Genomic DNA, 23,038 nt, shown 5'->3' on the forward strand with positions numbered 1-23,038 from the left:
CCAACTGCAGTCTAGTTCTTTAAGAGTTAGACCCCTTTAAGTACGGCGTATCAAAATATACTAGTTAACAGCTGTTTGTGTGGACAGTGCTGTTGAATTCATGTTATTTGATATGAACATATTTTAGTCGCTGGAGGAAAGATACCGTTGTTTTTATTTAAATGACTTGAGACAAAGGGCACAAATAAGGTTATTAAAAACATAATTTGAATTGAATTGTGACAAGATCTTTCTAAACATGTTTGTTAACTAAGTAGTGTTGACTTGAATTTGGAGACTTTTCTGGATATGGTGCAGAAAGGGGGTGGGGGTGGGATTTTGTTTTAAGAAAGTTTTTGTTTAATTGCAGCCAGCAGAAAACAGCCCTGAAGGCAAGATGTCCATGCAGAGCGTTTACGACGCAAGATTCTTTTTCTCTCTGGGTTGCTTTGTCAGTTCAGAGTATGGGCTGAAAGATGGCCTGGCCCTGTAAATCCTGTCTGTTGGACCAGTAGCTATGCTCTCTTATCTGTGTTTAATGAGGAAACTGTCTGAAGGGAACCATTCACTATCAGAGCTATGTTTGGCTGAGAGGTTTTTTTCACCTTTTTTTCTTTCTCTTAGGAGAAGGGTGGGAAGGAATTCTGTTTGGCTTTGGGAGATCTAGTAAAAATGTAAGTGAAAAGGAATTTTACAATTTTTTTTCCTAGGGTTACCTTCAAGTGAGAAAATGGGTTTGGAATCTATTGTCTCTCTGAAATTCATAGCCTTTTCAATATGATTTGCAAAGGTCAAATTGCTTTAATTCTGTTTTCGGCCTTGTTTGTGTTGAATTTCAGCCAGCATTCTCCAGTGTACAGTAGTGACTTTTTTTCCTTTCCCCCCTGTTTTCTCTCAGTATAAACAGTTCTTTGCTGTAGTAACATAGACAAATATAGCAGAGAACCCTTTTCTGGGAGAAGAGTCTCCCCATGCATTTCTTAACCATTTTTGGGAAGAATTGATCTATCTTTGCATGTGAGAGAGGCAGGCAGTAGCTGTAAATTGAAGTGACATCATATGTATTACTCCCATTGATCCACTTTTAGACTACAGCCAGGATAAAAGGAAATGGCATCAGGGAGGAAGTATGCTCATTTAGGCACAGATCCCAGTGTGATAATGGAGTAATAATAGAAATCACGCCACTGTCAATCGGTTGCTGCATTAGTCTGAGGCGCATTTCCCCTCCAAGGAGGCTTTCAATGACTTCATTCAAGTACAGACTGGAGCAAATGGGATATTCAGCATACCAGCTGTATTACTTTAGTGATTTGTGTCCCGGCTTAGGGGTGCAGTGCAAGCACTGGTGCTGTTGATGCTCAAGTGTATATATCTATGTCACATTTCCTGGCTGTGAAAGGTCAGTAGCCAAATGTTTCAATGACATTTTTCTAGTATAAATGGTGAATGTGGCATTTATTGCATTATGCTAATGTAGGAATTGATAAATCGTCTCCCTGGTGTGGGTGGTCTTTTGGGATGTGAGGCCAGTGACCTTTGTAGCTGCAATATGAGAGTTTTGAAGAGGCTAGATTTGTTTTCATTGTGGTTTTTTTTTTGTTTTTTGGGGGGGTTTTTTTACAGGTTTTGGGTGGGGTTCAGAAAATTCATATTTTTGTTCCAAGAAGCCTTATGGAAATTCTTTCTCAGAACTGCTTAAAGTTTTCAGAGATACTTGAATTGCAGCATAATTTTTAAATACATTGGATCATAGTTTGCTATGGGTAGAATACAATATATGCATTTTCCCCTGTCCCTCAATGTTTACTAAACATTCAATCTCAATATTTAGAGTGTGTAAGCTACTTAAGTGACAATCTGCAGTTGTAGTTTATCTGGCAACAATTTGTATTTTCCATTTGTTAGTATTTTTTATTTTTCTGTTTTTCTTCTGATTCTTTTGAATAGAAAATCAGCTTTGACCTTTTCAAAGTTATGCGCTGAAGTTAAATATCTTAAGTAGTCCAAACCTGAAACCCCTGAACCAGGCAGCAAATGAAAATATGCCAGCAATTATTTTTCTAAAAAGCAGAGCACAGTTTTTCAATTCCCTGGTAAATGTAGCAGAAGCTATGCAACTTTAAAGGCAAGGCAAATAAAATAAGGTACATGGTACTGAGAAAATAGCCTTCTAACTGCGATATTGTTTAATTGTTTGTAACGTTACAAAAAGCTCTAGTGTGCTAGACCACAGCATACTAATTCATTCCGTGTCTGTACGGTTGGCACAGTAAAACACTATGGGCAAAAAAAAGAAGAGGAGGAAAATAACTTAATTTCTGTGGTGTAGACATAACTGGGGCTATAAAATGTACTTTACAACATAAATGCATAATGTTGTAACTGTCATGCCATATTGCCATTGTACAATTTTTTTGGTGGCAATTAGATTTACACTGTAAATAAACTATCTGTATTCTGACCATATTTTTTAAATCTTCTGTAATAATCACTGTGAATCTGAGTATTTTGGCATTGCATATATTTCCTTTCGGTCACAAAACTGCTGGTCCTTTTTTCAGATAGAAATGCACATTGACGCTTTTAAAGTTTGTCAGGCTGTATACTGTGTTATGCCTGCATGATACATTTCTTCTGACCACCATATATTTAAGATCAAGTAATAGAATTAACTTTCTCATCAATTTTAAATGTTTTTCTCATTCTTAAGAGAAATTTATTACTATTGTTCTGTAACGTGTCATATTTTTGTAGCACCTAAAAGCTGGTGCTTCATTAGACTAGGCGCAGTACAGATACTTATTAAATGACAGACTGTATCCCAAAAACTTTGCATGCTTAAATGAAAGATAGATGTAACAGGTGAATGAGGTGCACAACCATATAGAGGACGGGCAGGGGAGTGGGCTTGAGCAGGGAAACAAAAAAAAAAAAAAAATAGGGTTGTGTGCAGCTGAATTAAAACACAAATTTAATGTTTCACAAAATTATAAAGACCTTTAAAAATAGCTTATTTTTAAAATAACTTTCATATTGCTTCATCGGGGGAATGAGAATGGAAGGAATATAAGTACCAAAAAATGGGATTTTTATAGTTGTTTGTTTTAATAAGCTTTGTTGCGCTTTCCTCATTTTTCTGCAAGCTACATCTTGTGTTAACCTCTCTCCTTTTGTTAAGCAAGGGGGAAAATGTTGAAGGAATATACATTACTTCCCAGCATTTTAGTTGAAGTGACTGAGAAAGGACAAAGTGTTATAACTGCGCCCACTAGTGTCACTTTAGTTATCAGTCTGTCAGCATTCCCCGTTAATGCCCTCGCCCACTGTGCTCTGTTCAGTAGCTCATAGCTTGTCTTAAATCGTGCTGTGAACCAGAACCTGGCATATAAGGTCTCATCCCAGGGACTTACAATATAGGGAGAGAGTTTCATGGTTTCAGATTTTTTTTTTCTTTAAATTTTCTCTTCCCTCCCCCTGCCTTCCCAATGTGCTGTTAGATCTGTAATTGTAGTCTCTGAAAATCTGAGCCTATCATTCAACACGGTGGACACAGTGAGGTAAATTAAGGACATGATTACTGCCTCACCCTTGAATCTCTTTGCTTTTGTTGGCTTAAATAAGATAAAGATTCCCTAATATTACTGTATTTTAAGCAGTCACTTTATTTGTGAATTCATATAACAGAAGGGTGAAGATTATGTCAAAAAACCAACTACCCTGCAGTTTCTGAAAACAAAGGGTGGTTCTATTATCCCATGCCTAACAGTGAAAGCTTTCTAAACAAGAAGTTACCTTCAGTGAATGGTGTTCTGCAACATTTCAAATTTTATTAGCATTCAAGATTAATTCAGTTTCCAAGCAGAGCCATTTCCCAGAAGTCTTTCCTGTTTTCTTTCTGAAGCAGCTGTTCCTGGACTGTGCAATCATATCCAAGTTGGTATTTTAGTGTTTTGTCCTGATATTGAAAAACTATTTTTTCCTTTTATTACTATTTTTAACAACTCGGTTTTCCTTACTGTTGACAGGTTTGGGTGTTAGCTTGAAACTTTTTCAGTTAGAAGGAATGAGTAAGATGTGGCTATTTTTCAAATCTTCAGAAAACAGCTTTGATGATAAAAGAATGTTTTGCGGAGCAGAACAAATTGTTAAAATGCTGGTGATTTATGTCCTTCCTTATTAGCATTTGATTTATGTGCTAAATGCCAAGTGATGTCATTTTGAGAGTGAAGATTGTCTCCTTGCTTGTTTAGTTATTAACTGCTAAAGGTTTACAGGTTGAGGTTTGAGAAGAAAATCCTTGATCATTTCATGGTCTTGCTGCCAGACATTGCTTTTTGGTTTGTAAGGGGTGGTCATTAAAACAGAAGAAAACAGTTAGGAATTCTCGGATACTAGCTTCCCTTTAGAGAGAGTCAGGGCTGAATTAGAGGCAACCCTTTTTCATCTCAAACTAATTGTGAGGTGAGGTCTTGAGTACTCCAAGCAACTGACCTTGGTTGCAGTATGTGTCTAGGAGAATAAGATGAAAGTGATGGCCTTTGAGTGTACAATGATACAGTTGCACCTTGTTAGCAAAATGAAAAAGCAGGGCCACGTGGTGGGCAGTGGTGCAGGAGAAGAATTTCTTATTCATAGAAAGGGGAAGTCTCAAAAGGGTCCAAAACCTGATCTTAAAATGAAATAGAAGTAGAATTAGGATGGATGCTGCAGGATTTATAATAATCTGTCTGTGGAACCTTGAAGCTGAATAATGTTGAATTCCTATTTTACATGCAAGAGCTTCAGTTCAGTTGTGGATTTTTCCTACAATAGCAGGAAAGGAAAAAAATATTTGAGTGAATAAAGAACTCTCTGCTAGGACTTTCTGAACTCTGATTTCCAATATATATTTCCTGGCAGCTAGTGTACATGCTTTCTCTCTGAGCTTTCTGTGAATTATTTATTTGTTCATCCAGTAAGCCTATTAAATGAAGCACTTAAGCACTTACTACATGAGACTGCTTGCACTTTTTCTTTTCAGGCCATTTTTCAACTTGAAAAAGGTTAGGTTTTGAGCTCTAGTATGCATGATATGTTCTAGGTCTGGAGGTCCCTGTTTCAGTGTGGTGGACAACTACACTAGAAATGTGCCCTCACAATCTTTATTGTGTTGTGTGCCACTTACGTAGATTGTGTTTTTTGTACAGTACAGGAATACAGTGCCCATAATTTATAAACCACTATTGTAGTTAAAGAGTCATATGTCTGGTGGACTCTTGAAATGATGCACTATAAATTATCCTCTTGTTCCTACCCTCACAGAACTCCAGCAAAATGGAATTACTTCGCATATGTATTCCATAAAGATCTGAGCCTAATAAGTCACGATAACGTTTCAATAAGATAAACATGGTTTTGATCTGATCTAAATATAGGAATGGAAAGCCACAGAAAATGAGTCTTAATTAGGTCCTAGAATGGAGTCTTTCAGAATACAAACACTATAAACTCTGAGGTTTTTCAGAAATCAAACAGAAGGTCTTCCCACGTTTCAAACACATACTAGAATTACACAGGTTATTGTAGCCTTGTCCTCTTTGATCTGTTTCAGTTTAATTGCTCGGTAAGCGTGGTTTTATTCTTATAAGTCGTTTATTTTGCTTTTAGCTTCTCCCAGACCAGCTGGTCTTACTTCTGGAGTCTCTCTTGGAGGAGAAAACGTTATGTCCCCGAACTCTTCAGTGCTTAGAGAAAACGTATCGCCTCCAGGAGCAGGATGCAGAGGTAATTCATTAGCAGTCCCGCTGAGATACTAAACTGAGTTATGGTTCTATTGGCTAGGAATGCTGGCACGCCATTAAGACCTTGTGCTCAATTTACGGTTAGAGAAGTTTAAACTTGCATGTATTTAACAATGAAGAGGGACAGGTAAAGTATGCTTCACTCTGAATGCCTCAGCCTGAATGTGTATGTTACTTTAGAGTATGCTGTGTATTCTTCAATAGGCATGCATACCGTAGTTAGGTCATATAAGATTATTAGCATGTTACATAATTTCCAGTATGTGTATGTGTGCATACAGCACGCACCTCTAGCGTGTACACTCACACAAAGTAAATTGCTTAGGGCATAATAAATATTGTATATTGAAACTGCTATGGTTTTGTTGTACCTCAGAAAGAATGAGGACACTTTTTAAAAATCTGATTTAGTCTAAAATTTTTCTTCATGGTCAGCCTACAGTATTTGCTTTCAATTAGAACTGAGGCCTCGCTCTTGAAATATAAATTTGTGATATGAAAGAGTAAAAAATTATTTTGTGGGATATGAGTTTTCAGGAGGAACCAGCAGTAACCAACTGCATCCAGTTAACAAGCATAGGGGAATTTTTTTATTTATATGGTATCCATAAATGAGGATGGTACATTGCGCACTAAAATGACAGTAGGCTCCCTGTCCCACATGGCTTTCTCCTTAAGTTAGGGCCAGTCGTGCTAACACTACCGGACATAAGTACTGTGTGTAATTTTGTGGGCTTCTCAAGCAGAGAGAGTTGAGAGGTTTTAGGAAATGCATGTTGTGTAGAAGAAGCTGGTATGATATTTCTAAATTAAAATTGGTTAGTTATTGAGGAGACTATATCCATACCAGCATAATGAAGGAGCCACTACAAAGCTTAGCATGATATTTAGCTCCTAGGTTATTAAAAAACTACTGTGAACAACATAGAAATTCACTGTGCATGGCTTATGTTATAAATGGACTTTTATGCCAGTAATTAAAAATGAAGCAGAAATTTAAAATCTTTCTCATTACTGTTGCACTGAAATGGCTAGGTGGTCATTGTAATACATTTTAGATAAATCCCAATGGGAATTTAAAAACTCCTTTTCCTCTGTGACCCCCCACAAAAAAACAAAACAAAAAACAACCCACACTTTGCTGGGCAACACTTCAACTGTTGCTATTTATTTCAGCTCTTTATTTTTTTTGTTGATGTGAGTTTCCAAATGCCAGACTTATTTTTAATTAGTATTCAAACTGATGTTCCTATTTATAGGAATTGGGATATATTTTAATCACCTCTGAATACCAATGAAATGTCAGGAGTTCTGTAATGGGAAGAGGAATAAGTAGGGAGCTGGGATCAAAGCAGCGGCTCTGGTGTGGCTGTTCCATGCCAGTGAATTGTGAGGTGTAGGCCCTGGGCTTAAGGTTGGGGATTTCCCCTCACCCTCTTTGGTTCCTTTAAATATACAAACTTTTATTTTGGGGGTTAGGGCTTTTTTTCTCTTTTGGATTTTTCTTAACTACACACCGGTGTCCTTTAAATATGTTTTTTCTGAGAAGCAAAATTATGACCTCAACAAAAGGAGCATAATCAGTTTCATTTTACAAGGTGAAGCCAAGGGCTTAACAGACCTTTAAGAAGTATGACCAAGATGACATTACCATTAAGAGTTTTACTGGTCATGGGATCAGATACCTACATTTCTTTAAAGGGAATTTTTGCCCACTGTTGCATACATGAGGAAGTGGCCTTTCATGTCTCAAACTACAGTAAGTGCAGGGCAAAATTTTTTCTTATGGTGACATAGGGGCAGAGAATTAGAAGACTCCAGTCCAAGCTTTTACCTGAGCTGGTTGTATCTAACTTTGATTAGCTGGGATAATTAGTTATAGTCAGAGCTACAGTTATGGGATCTCAAAGTTTTGAGCAGAATATTATGTGCTTTAAAAAGAAACCTATTATCACAGATTTTTATTCAGGATCTTCTGTATTTGATTTTCTGTCTAGTAGCCAATAGGCCAGTAACACAAACTTTTTAATTATTAAAAAGGAGTTAGTTATATTTATATTCATCCTGGTGATAGATAGTAGCCACAATCAGACTAGCAGGGTGCAGTACTGGAGCAACCTAGGATATGTAGATTTTTAATTAAGGCATGGCACATAGTCCTGTTAGCAAAAACTGTCCATTGAACATCCAGCGCACCTTTGGGAGCTTTTCTGTCTGACATTTGTGAGTAGTTAAAGGACCTATGACTTAGCAGAATATACAGAATATTTACTTACCTGCTAATCCCTTGTGTATTCACAGTGGTGCTCCAGATTTTGTAGTGCTAATCAGGGGAACACAAAAAGCATTTAAAGGGATTTCACTTCAGTCAGTTGTAGATCTAGGGTCAGGTTGGGAGAGAGTAGGGAAGAGCAGCATTTCATCATTGTGAGCACGAAATAAGATACATTCTGTATGTGTGTTCCTCCCACTCTCCCTGTCTTTCTCCCTTTTTTAAAGACTTTAATTTCCTTTATAAAGGCCTTCATACACCAGCACAGCAACATTGATACAACATTGAAACCAGTCATGGGACCAGGAAGGGAGCAAGTTATGTAAGATCAGCATGGAGGAAAATGGGGTGCATTGTCCCTGAGCTATTTTGTACCTTGCCTACAATTACATTACAGACTTCTCTCTCACTGGGCATGTAAATCTTTCTTGAATTTTGGAAATATTGCAAGAAAACAGGTTATTCCTCCCTAGGTGGTTGTTCAGCATTTCACCATATATTAGTACAGTATGGACCATTCCTTCAAGGATCCTGAAGCTTTTGTGTATATTTCTGAAGCACTGGCCTTTCTCTTTCCAGTTTAACACACTTTCTGTTCCACTGCAGTTTTTCCCCTAGCCATTTGGGCACTGCACTGAGTAGTTATGTTCCTGTTAAGTATGCTTTTTTTGTGAAATGGGTGTTGCCCAGATGCAACATTTTTCATGCCTCACTACCATCCGGCATGTTCGTGTTGAAACTTCTTATTTAGAAGAAGTGTTGTTTCAAAAAAACCAAGCAGGCAGAATCAGTCCTTTGGGGAAGATTATCTGCCTTGCTTTGTACCCTTTGTTTTGCCCAGGCACCTCAAAAGAAGTGCCACCTGCAGGACCAAAGTGGAGGGCATCCCCTACGTTACACAAAAATCGAAGAGTTCACTCCTATGCTGTCCTCCTTGAAGTATCTTGTGTAGGGGAATGGACAGTGGTGGTAGTGCAATTTACTTGCATGGTCTTTAATAGTTATTTGATACTTTAATAGCTCCAAGGGGGACTGTAGCTGGTAGGCAGATGCTTGAACAATACTGTGGCTGCTCCAACTTGTGCTGGGGCAGTATTTGAGAAGGTATCTCTGCGACTGTTCTAAGCATCTTCACTTTCTCCCCTCACATGTTTTGCCTAACTAACTAGGTGGAAGAAAAAGGCCCATCGGCCTTTGCCAAGTACTCCTTTAGACGGCAGAACCAGCAGAGCGCCTGCTGGGCCCTCCCTTGTATTCCCACAGCCTGGGGGAACGGAGCAACCACAGCTAGTCTCCCTCCCCTGCCAGGTCACAGGAGCCCAGTGGGAAGGGACTGCCAAACAGCTGCAACATAGAGAAAATAGTCCTGGCTCACACTAAACTACTACACAGCTGTGGGGCAGGTAATGGGAGGTGTTTGGGGAAGTCATCCCCTACCTTCTGCCTGTAGCAACAAGGCTGGCTTAAACACTTCATTTGAAAAACCACAAGCCAAGAAACATTGTTTTTGATTCATAATCAAATACACATTTTCTTTTGACCACAAGTTGCTGGTGAATGCCACAGTTTAGAGCCTTCAGGGCCACAGGCTATACGGTGTTGGTCTAATCAGATATCACACTGGCCTGCTCACAGCCTTGAACAGCAAGGTAGGCTCTAGGGTGTCTCTCAACTGTGTAAATATTTCCAGTATAACCTTCCTGTTTTTTGTTGAATGCATTTATGGAAAACAATGATTGTATTGTCTGCTTACAGCTTGGATGCAGGGACTTTTGGAAAAAGCATGGTGTTTTTTCCTACTTATTAAATACATTAACATGAAATGTTTGAAATGAACATGTAAAATGCATCACTAAACAGCAGTTCAGAAAGTTGTGGAGCTTTCTCTATTCAAAGCCTTTTCATCACTTTTTCATGCTCTCCATTGTCTCTTTTTTCCAGTCAAGCAGGTGGTAGCCAGTTGCATGGGATAATAATTCAGTTACCTCCTCCCTTTCCCCTCTCTTCTTGCTCTGTCATTCCTGCTACGTCATGGGTCATTTATCAGATTCCCATGATGCAGCACTATCTCCCTGACTCATGATTGTGGGTGTGTCAAGAGAAATGAAGCCCTCACAGGGGAGCCTGTCCCAGAATGAAAAAACTGGGACATAATATATGACACAAAGGAAATATAATTCCCAAGAGGCAATGCAACAGCGAAGCCCAAATTAAAATATTTTGGGTTTTGCCTGAAGTGAACATTTTCTCCTTAAAGACAAATTCAGTTGTATATATGAGAAAAGCCCAAGTTTTTCTAATTGTTTAAGGTTTAGGTTGGCTATTTTAGTTTTTAAAGGTTTTAGGTTGGTTTCCTCAGAAGCTTAAGGCCAGACGCTCCTTAATTGCATTCGCAGTGCTTGTGGTTGCGTGCCCTATTTTTGTGCACAAGTGGATATCTTTTCATGTACCATAGGCATAGTTGAACAGGCCTAGACTGTTGAAATGGCTCTGAGGGTCAGGCTGTTTTGCTATTAGCCCGCAAACTAGGAATGAAGCAACCCAGTATGTTTGCAATTGCTATAGGTAGACTGAATACTGTATCCAAGAGGTGTTTAGCCTAACCAGACATCCATGTCCCGCTTAGCTCTACTTTTGTTGTGTTCTCCTTTGTGGGCAGCAACTTGAATTGATGAAATTATGTATAAAAGCCAGCTAATTCTCCTTAGACAAATATTCCAAGCAGCGCCAGTGCTTTTCTAAAGGAGTAGTAAGTAGACAAGATGGCATTTAGTTGTAGGGGCCTAAAGTTTTGCTGCCTAACTGCAGTTCATGGCCAAAGGACATTTTAGAATCTATTTGTTCCTTGCCAGATAGCCTGTGTCCTTTCTTCCTCCTTGTTCCAGAGTGCATCTACATGTGCGCTTTACTGTGGAGTACAGTAATTAGCTGTCACATTAGGGCTCAGTAAATTAACTCTGCCATAAGATAGTATCTTTTGGACAGTGACTGGGATAGCCGTACTTTGAGCTGAGGTGGAGCAGCCCCAGGGTAACAGCAGGCTTGGAGGGTCAGCCTTGTGGCTTCGCAGTTTTGGCACTCTTGTCCCCCAGCCATCCCCAGTGCTACCACCCAGAACCCAGGGCTGACCCCCTGAGCCTCGTGCCAGCCTGGGGCTGCTCCACCCTCAAAGTATTGCTGTCCCGGGTGTGCATGTAGACAGTGTGCCTGGGAGCAATGTACTCTAATGCAAACTGCTTTGGAGTTCATTACATTGCATTAATTGCAGTTAGATTTGTCTGTAAGGGGTTCCGCCTCCCAGTAGTAAAGATACCTATGGTCTGTACAGTAGGAACAAAGAAAGTGTCAATTTTCCTTAATTGTTTAATTGCTTCCTGTAATTTTTGCAGACACAAATCGGCAAGTTGTTTCCATTACACTGGGATTCTTAGCAACATCAACTCTTCTTGGCAGCCTGAATTAGATGTTGGTTCTTTCTAGTTTGCACTAGAGTACATGAAAGTGCTTGTCTTCCGAAGGCAGGAAAAATAAGTTGTTTCTGATAAGGATTCATGGTTCAGAGAGCAGTCACTGTGTCAGAGAATCAGATCAGTGAGGAAGATCTTACTTTTCAGCATAAAAATACATTTTTACTCACAAAATAATAATGCTGCCCTTTGCTCTGTTGCTTTCTTTTTTTCAAGTTCACACTTCCAAAATGGCTAGAAATAAATATTGTTAGAAATCTACTGTTAGAACAGCTCTTGTCCTTCTGGACTTCAGTGGTCCATTTCTGTTTAACCCTCACAATTCTTTCAGGCTGTTAATAGTAAGCATCATCTGGCATATGCATGCACGGGCTTGTTCTTGGAGAACATTATGTATCAGCTGTTTATATTTAAAATTTTGGATGGGCCTCCTGATCAGCTTGAAAGGAAAGGGGAGAAAAACAAACTTATATTTCTTGTGTAGAAGCTGGGAATTCCCAAGTGGACCCACTGTCCAAGGTCAGTTAATATTTTTTTTTAAACCCTAATAACCTTGACAGTGTCTCTCTTGATAGGTTTGTGTAAGCTGAACACGTTAGGGCATCTCCCTTTGAGAAAATATAGTCTTAACAGTTTGGTGTGAAGAATTTGAATCAATTAGTTACAAACCTGTTGCAACATTAGAGAAAGCTTACAACTCTGTGTCAAAAGCATTGCTAATCAGCAACATGCAACCCTATTGTTATTTTCAGTTATAATTTCTCTTCATTCTAGATGGGGTGAGGAGCAGTTTATAAGTAATGTAGGCAGGCTGCAGTACCTGGGAGTGAACTACAGAATAACAACAAAGGTGTTAGAACAGAAAGAACTGCCCACAAAACTACTGAGGTGGCCACTAAAGTGCATTAATGGGTATGTTTAATCTGCTCCAGTTCTGTTTGATTCTGAAGGACATTGGGTAATTATATTTTACTTCCTATTGAACGATGAAAGATTTGGTGATGCAAAATGTGAAATTTGGATAAATCTCACAGACTTATGCTGTTTCCCCACTAGTTTCACAAGAGAATTACTCTTCCTTTCCTTCCAGCCTACAAAAACCACTTCTGTAACGCGCCTTGCCTGCCTAGCATATGGAAAGTTGCTTTGTTAGTTTTTCTTGTCTCAGCAAATTGGCTGAAATGCTCTTCATTTTCATAATGCTTCCCCTGTATTTCAGGATCATTAGGTGGTAGATTTGGGGTGGGGAGAGAAGGGAGGGGTATAACTGTTTTTGCAGAAAATGTAAGTGAAGTGAGTTAAGATCATAATATCCTAAGTCATGTGGGTGGCATAAAGCCATTCTTACACAACTACTTCATTGTACATGGGGCCTGCCTATGAAACCAAAGCTATAAAGTAGTGGCATCCTATTTCATTGACAGAGATCCAGTCATGCTAATATAAACCATACAAGGTGGTTGGCATCCTAAAAATAGTGAGAATTGTGTTTAGAACAAAATAACTTCAATCCATTGATCTTTCCTAAACCATGAAATACTGGCAGACATAAGAGTACAGATGAACTACAATGCGGCATCTGTCTCCCTGCTTCCCTCCCAGTGGTCACTGCATTAACTTAAGCACATTCTTTTGCTGCATTATCCAGATGTCCTGCAGGTTGTCATTGAACATTTGTTAGAAAGCAGTCTTATGGAACAAGGCTCTGTACAGTATATTGTAAAATTGGACGGAAAATGGGAATTGGTCAGGAAAGGTCAAACCATGTTACCAGACTAACAGAAGAAGCAATTAGTGTGCTTTCTTTTCAGAAGAGTCACCCAGCTAATATTCTTTCTTAGAGTACACTTGGGGCATTGGGGAAATGGTTCAGCAGCAAACGTGCAGGTTTCTCTTAGCTGGGTGCAGATATCTACACATAGCTTTCCTAAATACCTGAAGTCTCAATTCTTAACTACACACAGCTTTCCTATGCACCTGATGTCTTAGTTCTTAGCTTTTTTTAACTGGGACATGGTCATATTGTAATGCAGAGGAAAATACAGGAGTGTTTAATACTGTCATTGCAAATGGCTAGTGAAATATCTATACAATACTTGCCCTCAGCCTGAATCTGTAGATAGCAGATCCACATATTGAACTGAGGCAGAAGGATGGAATTTACAGCTTGTGCCCATAAGCTTAGCATTTTACTGTCCCTTCTCTCCTCCCCATCCCCCAAAAAGAGAATTACTGGGCAAAATAAAATGCCATTTCTCTTTGTATATCAGCTAGGCCAAAATTCATGTTGTTAAACATACTGGGCCACTTCCAATCAAAGCAGTAGAGTTAACAGAGAGATGAACTCTGCCGTTTTATAAAAAATAAAGTGTGTGGTATGTGTAATGTTTATGTATTTGATTTTTAATTTAATTTTTTAATTTAATTTAGAGAGAAATTTCAGTCTTTGGCAGACTTTCAAAATTGTTATGATAATTTATCACTCTCTTATCTTTTTCCTTCCATGGTTGTGGTAATAAAGAAAACAACAAAAGAGATTTTACTTTTCCCTTAGCTAGCAGATGGTCATACACAAGTGTACATGGCAGCTTTATCTAGTTAAGTACTTACCTATTTTTATAAGGGTAATGTTCTCTAGTTGCAATTTTGTTTTCTGTATAATCCATAGGCATTTCTACCTTACAGTAATTCACAGTGACCCATCTTAGAAAAGAGCATGTGGAACTGTTAAATTGCTGGTGATTATTTTTTTTTTGTCTTTGGAATAAACCATGTTTTGAGTTTGTAGACCAACTACTCCTAAATTGTTATTCCTGCTAAATGGCTGAAAATGAGAGGAGAATTTCATAGAGCTGAAATCTTTCTAAAATTATAAGTCTGAGATCTTTGAGCTTTTGTTCCCCGAGAAGCATCAGAGCTTACATCAACTCCCCTCCTTTATCCCCCTCCAAAAATACCCCTTTCTCTTGCGATACAAGCCAGCACACAAGCAGTTTCAGGGGAAATTTGATGAGACTGGTGGGCACAATAAAGCTTAAAATACATCCCACCTTACTGCTCTAAACTTCTTCCTTTGATATTATCACTTGTGCTTTCCCTACACATAGTGCAAACACTCCAGAGCTAGGACTGTGCTTTCTGTAGCTAATAATTGGTCAAAGCTATTCATTTGCAGTAGTAAGATCTTTTACCTCTTACTGTGCCCTAGAAGACAATCTGGGAGAGTAGCTGCCCTGCACTTTCCTAAGAGGAGGCGCAAGAATGACTATTAGGCAAAGAAGATTTTGGAAAAGGATGAAGGAAAAAGCTTCCAATAGTAACAATGAAAATTGTCCCTTTGGGTTGACCCTGGCACTCAAATCTGCCATAGCAGAGTTGATGCATTAGGGTTTAATATGTAAGTTTGCCCAAAGGGTAATCTAACGAGATGCAAGTAACTATTTTTTTGGGTTTGTTTTGTTGCTGCATGAAGAGCATGGGGGCTTTTCTAGCCACTTGAGAAGTACACAAATCCCACAATCAGCATTAACTTTCCTAGGGACATGTTCTGAGTGCAAGATTTATTAGGCACTCGAAATAGCATCGCATCAGTCAGCGGTCCTGGTGTCCTAATAGCACCCGGAGCCAACTGCAATGTTTGTTTGTTCCAAGTGATCTCATGTGCTCTTGGGTGGCATTAGTGAAAATTTCCAGCCTCCTCATTGGTGCGTTACCCAGTGTCATCCACTTATCACCCACAACTTTGGGGTTATCGCTTCAACTGGTTTCAGCTCTTCATTTGCTCCTTATCTGGTAACCTAACAACACAGTGAGACTTGGGAAGTGGATTGAGTGCCAAATATGGAATTGTTTTTCTCCTTTCTATTTATTCAAAGAAGCAAGGACGGGGTTGAAAACTACTCCGACTTTTCTAGAATGTGCCTTAAGGGAAGGCGAGTGGGTTGATGGGGGTCCTCTGCGATTGCGATTAATTCTGAGGCATTTTAAATTTGAGGCATTTGGGTACTATTCCTATATTTGTATGTGTATTCAGCTCCCTGGGGTAGGAAAAGCAAACTACTGCCGTAATACAAACTGCCTGGCCTTGTCATAAAATCTAAAAGGTTGCACTATTTGTATATATGTGATACCACTTGCATAGCAGCCAGGAGGGTGTGGAGGATGCAGTGTTTGAAAACACAAACAAAAGTCCACAGCAGTTAGAATCTGTATTTCCTGTTATAGTTTGAAACTGGCCACCTTTACACTTCTTGGAACGTCATCTTAGTGTAGTAATTTAAACACCAACTCCTCTTTAACAGCATTACTTAGGAGAAATAACTTACAATGCTGCTTTGGAGTGGCTTGGTTTCTGCTCATTTCTCTGTAAAAATTAGCTATAGAGTCTTCTGTAAAAATTAGCTATAGAGTCTTCTCATCTGTGGACAGTGCCACAGAGCCAAAAATCTGACTGCCTACAGACATTGGTACTTGGTAGAGCAAGGAATGGGTGCATTTAGAATTGCTGGTCATAGCTAGTTCAGACATAATTACCTTCACTACAGTTAAATCAACCTGAACTCAAACTCTGTTGCTAACTAACTTTGTAATACAGAGAGGCAGTTAGCTGTGCTAGTCAGAAGGCAAGAGAGGGTGGCACCTTAGAAACTAACTTGTTCAGAGACTCATAAATTTTCATAGGCAACAGCATACTTCATGAGCCTCCTTCATTGCCTACAAAAACTTGCACCTCTCTGAATGAGTTTTGTTATATATAGGCACAACTTTCTCCCCACCAGAATTTTACTATCGTTCTTTTTCTCTCTATCATTTTTACTCCTTTTGGGGTTGCAATGAAGTTGCTGTCCAGAGAGTAGTTTTGCTTCCCCTTGACTTAAACTATTCTGGAAATATCAAAAGTAATAATGTTTGTAAAAGAGAGAAGCAGAACAGAAAACTGTGAAAGAGCGAGTCTAGTATTCCCACTTCAGTACAGGGCATTTACTCCTCTTGTGTTTATAATATAATGCATATTTCCCTTAAGGTTTTGTGTATGTCAGGGGGCAGGAGGATGGTGGCATACGAAAGGTATGAAATTGACCGGCTTAGATTCTGAAGTTCTCTGTCCCCAAGATGCAGTTGCAGAAAGTGGGAGAGCAAGCTTCTCTGGACACACTTATTCCTGGTTCCCCTGATTGCTTTGCTCAGAGGAAGCAGACCTAGCTTATTTCGGCCTGTGTGATCCATTCAGTCTTGGTGCAGTTCTGTTAGGCTTGTTAAACCGGCTGTATTGTGGGCAGAGGCCCTTTTCTTGTGACAGTGACCATTACGCTGTCATCTGTGTTTCTGGAGAGAAACCTATGTAAAACTCCATAAGTAAATAAAAAAAAGAATACAAGAGAAATTATCAGGTAGACAACAGATGGGAGATGCAGTAAAAACCTGATAGTGAAAGAACAAGATAATTCAAGAGGGTCGTTATCACCTATGAAGTGTAGAGCAGGAGTCAACTGTGTTTTTGGGCAGAGTGCCAAAAGCTGCAACCTCGACTTGCAGGAACCACAAGGGGACTGATCCTTGCTGTGGCAGCGCAGCCAAATCCCCTTCCCCTACCATCTGCCTCAGGGTGTGCATGCACCTGTCACCAGCAGTGAGCCAGACCAGTGCTCCATGGACCCCAGTGCAGCCACTTGCAGCCTCCTGGCTGCCTGCCACAGCCTGCTAGGTCTCTGGACAGGACTCTGCTGCCCACCACCAGAGCCTGGGCTACTCACACCAGGCAGCAGAGGTCTGCAAGCAGCTCTTCCTGGGTCTGTGGAGCCCTGGCCTGGCTCTTTGCCAGCGTCAGGACACAGCTTGAGGCAGACAGCGGGAAAGGGTCTGGGCCTGCAATGCCACAACAAGGATTGGGCCTCTCGTGGCTCCCCTCTGAGGTGCATGTGCCAAGCAGAATGCCTTTGTGTGCCATACTCTGGCACATGTGCTAGAGGTTGCTTACCCCTTGTGTAGAGATAAGCAAGTATCAGGTCGATTCATGGTCTGTGTTAAGTACCTTATTCTTAGTGTCCAACAGGTTAATTATTTTTTGTTCCCAGTCTGGCTTTAGCTCTGCTGTGTCTGCATTTCTCCCAGAGACCCAAGGTAGGGTACTGTGATGCCGCAAAACTTGTCTAGGTATATCCCAGCTGTGCAGTTGGTCCAGTAAAAGATAGCATCCATGAAAATTCATGCCTCTCCTGTACTAATCAGATTTCAGTCAAGCTTCTAGATTTGAAAGGTTAGCAAACCTTCAGGATTCAGAAACTTGTGAAAACTGCTTCTGTTCCCAAAAGGGGTTCAGAGAACATAGTGGCCCAGGCAGTTGGATACAGTGAAGGGTACAGTCTATAAATTATTACAACAGAATAAAACTTGTGACCTCCTGGTAAATATATTAGTCCCTGAAAAGTACCTTTAGGATTACAGTCAAAAGGATAGGCTATGTGTATAATTGCATGTTAAAAGGAAACCAAAATGATATTTTGGAAAGTTGTGCATGGTACTCACCTTTCTGAGAAGACCGTCTCTGTTCTAGATATTAATTGCCAACTAGTTTGCAAACTTCCAAAGCTCTTGCGTGGTCTTTTCCTGGACTTTGCAATCTGTATAGCTGTCATAGTGATTCATAGATTCAACACTTAATTTTTAATATAACTGGTGCTTGTTCTGTTAATTAAGGCACCAGGGGAGCATTGCCTTACAGGAGCTTAAACCAGGAGTTAGAAACCCACCAAGAACGCCCAAAAATGGTACTGTCACTGGGGGTGTACCAATAAAAATTTTCTTGGCCAGTATCAATAGCTGATTATTAACCAACCGTATCGGCCGATGCTGATCAGATAACTGATATTTAGTAATAATACAAGGCATTTTAAACTACTGACATAAGTAAACCTTTTTCTTTTCTTTTCTTTTTTTTTTTGGCATGCTCCAGCAGCCTCTTGCATCACGTGTATCAGTGTCCCCATGCTTAAAAATAGTGGCGGGGGTGTTTGAACTAAAGCTCATTGAACAAGCTTTAGTTCAAGCGCCTCCACCAACATTTTTAAGCAAGGGGATGCTGATATATGAGACACCCAGCACTTTAATTAGAGCAGCTGTTGGAGCCGCTTTAATTAGGGCAGGAGGTGTAGTTATTGGTAAACATTATCAGCTACAACAGCCAAAAAAGGGAAAGGGAAGGCACCATCTGTAGACCATAAAAGACAATCTAGATACTGAATCTATCTTGTCATCTAAGTTGGCGAGAGTTATAACTAAAGGAGGGTTTTGCTGGTCTACTGGAACATGGCTTTGTCTTTATTCTTTGTTGAATAGGAGATTTGAAATTCTGTTTAACTTGTAGTTTTTAAAAGATTGAATAAATGGTGGTGGTTTGAGGACTTCACACTATCTGTTACAACAGGGCTGTCCAACTGGTGGCCTAGGTTGCATATAGCCTGCGCTGGGTTAACATACAGCTCGTGGGTTTTCCTTCTACTCCTCCCACTGCTCCTGGTGCTGTTGCCAGGATTTCTGGGCTCTCCTTCCTTCCTCCAGCTTCTGCCTCCTGCCCCTGGACAGCCCTGCGCTAGAGAATCAGGCAAAGGGTGTTTGTTTCAGGTGCGTGAAAGCTCATACCCTCTGTTCTGTGGCAGCACAGTGTTTCACATTTCACATTCCTGGTGCTTGTGGGCATCTATACATGTGCCCGATGCCTGCTCTGACGCATTCTAATTGGAACGCGTCAGAGCAGATTCGATTAATTGAGCCTGATGAAGTGTGCTAATTGGCACCCTCCAGCAGCCTCAGCATCGCACGTATTCAGCATCCCCACACTTCAAAATGGCAACAGGGGTGCTTTAACTGAAGCTCGTCAAACGAGCTTTAGCTAAAGTGCCTCTGCCACCATTTTGAATCAAGCGTGAGATGCTGAATGCACAAGATGCCGTGGGCACTTTAATTAGAGCCGTGCTCAGGACCACATGTAAAGATGCCCTGTGTGCTTAATAGGGTTCAGGAGCAGAGGAGATTTTTCTCACCATTGATGAATTTAGTGGTTTGTCAGACCAGTTCTGGCTGAGAAATCAAGCAGCCTACCGTGGCAGATTCAGCCATTTGAGTAAGGTCAGAGGTGATGAGAGACTTACAGTAACTTCTTTTGTCAGCCTCCACTGGTGAAATGGGACACATCTTTCCCGTACCCTGCAGCATGATGCAGAGGAACAGAGCAAGTCTTTGGTCTGCCTTGATCCACCAGCTGTACTATGTAGTGGTGTCTCCCAAAGCCAGCAGCACCGTAGTAAAAGAAGACTCAACAGGTATTTCCAGGAAAACTGTATAAAGGGCAGCTGGTAGCACCTTTTCAGCCATGTTCATAGGTTGTGAAAGGCACTTGCATACAAACAGTAGCAAGAAGGAGAGAGGATCAAGTACAAGAAGAATATTTGTTTGTTTTTTAAAAAATAAGCTTTTGAAGAAGCACTTTTGTTTGAATTAATTTGCATGCTGTGGTAAATGTTGCCTTGCGTCATTTGGCCTTGTTCGCTAAGAAGGGGGTTTGTGGCTGTGTAAATGTAAGCCCAGTGGGAGAAGGCTTTGGGCCCTGCAGGGGAATTGTCTCTTCCCACAGATGTCGATGAAGCTGCTGTGCTGCCTCGGTCCTTGTCCTGCTTTCCCCTCCCTTCTCTCCAGAGCTTGCTGCATATTGCTAACCTATCATCACTTTATTTGCTTACAATGAAAGGTAAACAAAAATCTTTGGGATTGTACACTTCTTCTGTGCGGCACAGTTTCGTGAAAGCAGAAACAAAAGGTGACCGAAAGAGCATATGGAATCACAAAATTACATGTTTTTCTTGGTCACTTAGGGCACTTACATGCGGGCCACCTGCTCTGACACAATGGAAATCCAGCACGTCAGACCAGACTCCATTAAGTGTGTCTGCTGGAGCATGTAAATTGATGTGCTCTGGCAGCTTCATGTGTCACGTGTATCAGCGGTGCAGAACACCTCTGCCCTGAGAAAATGGCGGCAGTGAGCTTCGGACTGAAACACTTTTGACGTGCTTTATTTCAAAGCGCATTGTTGCCATTTTCTCAGTGCGGGGACGCACTGTATCACTGATACAAGTGACACGTAGGCACTTCTAATTAGCACAGATCGCTAATTAAAAGTGCCAGGCCCCATATCAGAAACATAACAATGCCCTTACGGACAGTGAAAGCTTTGACACCAGAAGGAAGGCACAGCCTATGCTGCCTTTCAGGAAGGATTAAGTATGGCTTCTTCATTCCTATTACCATTTCTACCATCCTTTAAAAAACCTCCCTTTATGAAATTAAATGGCATTGATTGCAGATACAGCTTGTGTGGGGAAGGAGCATCTAGCCCTCTAATTCTGGGCTCTCTTTGTCCGAACCTTTTGTATTTACTAAGAAGTAAAGAAAGTGGGGCTTGGTTTTTCCTAAATCAGTGCCATAGCTCCCGGTGTGGACTTCTTGCAATGGAATAAAGGAGAGCAAGATTGTTATGCCATGTCTTTTCTGGATATAACAGAGATGAAGAGAGCAAAGCAGTGACGCACACATTTTGCTTATGCTGTCTGATTTCTTACAAGTGGTACTTTGTTTTATTTCTAGGTTTCCATGTGTTTACTGTGAGGAAAATGACTTTGTGTATAGGTGGGAGGGAATGAGAGGATAGCAAGACATGTGCAAAGACAGAAGTTTATCTGAAACTTGACTCATTTGAGTACAACATATAATAAGCAGCTGTGGAGTTCAAGTGATGTATGTTGATCTGGGAATGCATTCGATAGAACTACCTTTTTAGTAAGATTTGGCTAAATGCTAAAATCTAAATTGGATGCAGGTTGCTGAGGCAGTACTGAGATTAATCTGTGCCTGCAGGACCTAGTATTTCCAGAGGGCTCGATCCTGCTTCTATGCTTATACCTGCAACGTTTTCAGGCACAATTGATAATGAAAGCAAATGATAGCAGTTAATTGTTGAACACCTTGATTTTTGTATCCTATAGTCAGCTCTGTTGATGTAGCAGTTTCTGAAAAGTTAGCTCATGAAGTGCCTTCTCCTTTTTCTTTTGGAATAGAAATAAGACCTGTGAAGAGAGCCTTGTGGGGAATGCTTGTGCAGCCACTGCTTCTGCTGTACAAAGCTGAATAGAGACCTTAATATTCAAGGTTCTCAGTCCTGTACATTGTGCTGATACATAATTTGAGTAGAAATGCAAAATAACAGGATTAGAACACCAAACAGAGCAAGCAACTGTGCAAGCGTGTATAGTATTGTTATCAGTATGGCAGTAGAAATACATGCTTGTTTGTATTTAGAACACATCTTAAATAAATTTAGTGTTCTTTTAAAATTAGCTTGGATATCTAAAGTTGTTCTTTGCTGAAAATCACCAATTAAATCTGAAAGATAGATTGTGTTTTTGATTAGCAAATCTGCATTATCCTTTGTTTAATAATTGCATTGCAGTTCGTTGAGTTATCAGCAGGGATCCGGGTTCTCTGTTTCTCACAAAAAGATGGAAAAAAATGCAGATTTTCCCTTTTAACTGAGGAAAAACATGGATTTCTTATTTTAATGGAGAAACATGCAGATTTTTACTGCCACTTTTACAAAGAGCTCTCTGCAGGCTGGCAGAGTTCCAACCTGCAAGGGGCTGGGGGGAGTAGGAGGAGGGTGGGCAGGGGCCACTATGTACATGTATATGCACGTGGCTGTCAGGGAGAGCAGCTCCCGCAGGAAGTGGCAGGGAGGGAGGATTGAGTCCCTTATAGGGAGGGAGGGAAGGAGTTGGGCAGGGCTGTGGCTGCTGCCCAGCCAGGTGGAGCTTGGGGCCTGGCATCATTTACAGCTGCAGGGCCTAGGAGGGAAGCAGCATGGGGCCATGGGTGGCTTGTCCCAGGGGTGAGGGGGCTGGCATCCTGCCGCTGTACGCACTCCCAGGAGGGGAGCATGCCCCCCAGATCTGTGCACAGGGCAGGGTGGGGGTGGGTTGCCCACTGCAGGCTCAGGCTCCCTGCCCTGCTGCCCTCCCCCAGGGCCTCTGTAGCCTAGCGGGTGGGACCCGGTGTAGCAGGGCAGAGTGGGACTGGGTAGGGAAGCTCTTTGCTGCTGCGAGCCCCATGCAGTCCTAGCGAGGTGCCCCCTGTCTGTCCAGCAGCAGTGGGGATGGCAGTGTAGAGTTGTGCCCCTCGCTGCTGCCAGGTGAGCAGGGGGCAACTCACCAGGGCAGCGCAGGGCTCACAGAGGCAAAGAGCTTCTCTGGCCGATCCTATTCAGGTCCTGCCTGCTGGGCTGTGGAGGCCCCAGGGCAGCAGGGCAGGGAGCTGGAGTCTGCAGTGAGCAGCCCACATTACCCCCTCCCCAGTGAGCGCTGCTTGAGCCATCTCACCCATGGGGGAGACGGATTCCACGCTGCTTGCTGCTTGGGCCTCCCATAGGTAGCAGCTGGAGCTCGGGCACTGCTGCGGGGACAGAGGGCTGCAGATCTGGGTCCCTGGCACCC

General features: G+C 41.1%; 1 protein-coding gene across 3 annotated transcripts in view; it reads left to right on the top strand.

Moving 5' to 3' along the window:
- The window catches only part of CUNH9orf3 (chromosome unknown C9orf3 homolog), a 326,108-nt gene that overhangs the window by 287,857 nt on the left and 15,213 nt on the right, over positions 1-23,038 (top strand). For all 3 annotated transcript variants that reach the window (XM_019554787.1, XM_019554789.1, XM_019554788.1), the window contains one exon: positions 5,629-5,745. In XM_019554787.1, coding sequence (XP_019410332.1) covers positions 5,629-5,745 — 117 coding nt within the window. The remainder of the gene's footprint in view (positions 1-5,628; positions 5,746-23,038) is intronic.

This window comes from Crocodylus porosus, unplaced genomic scaffold, assembly GCF_001723895.1.
Source record: "Crocodylus porosus isolate Cpor-Errol unplaced genomic scaffold, CroPor_comp1, whole genome shotgun sequence".
NCBI classification, from domain to species: domain Eukaryota; kingdom Metazoa; phylum Chordata; order Crocodylia; family Crocodylidae; genus Crocodylus; species Crocodylus porosus.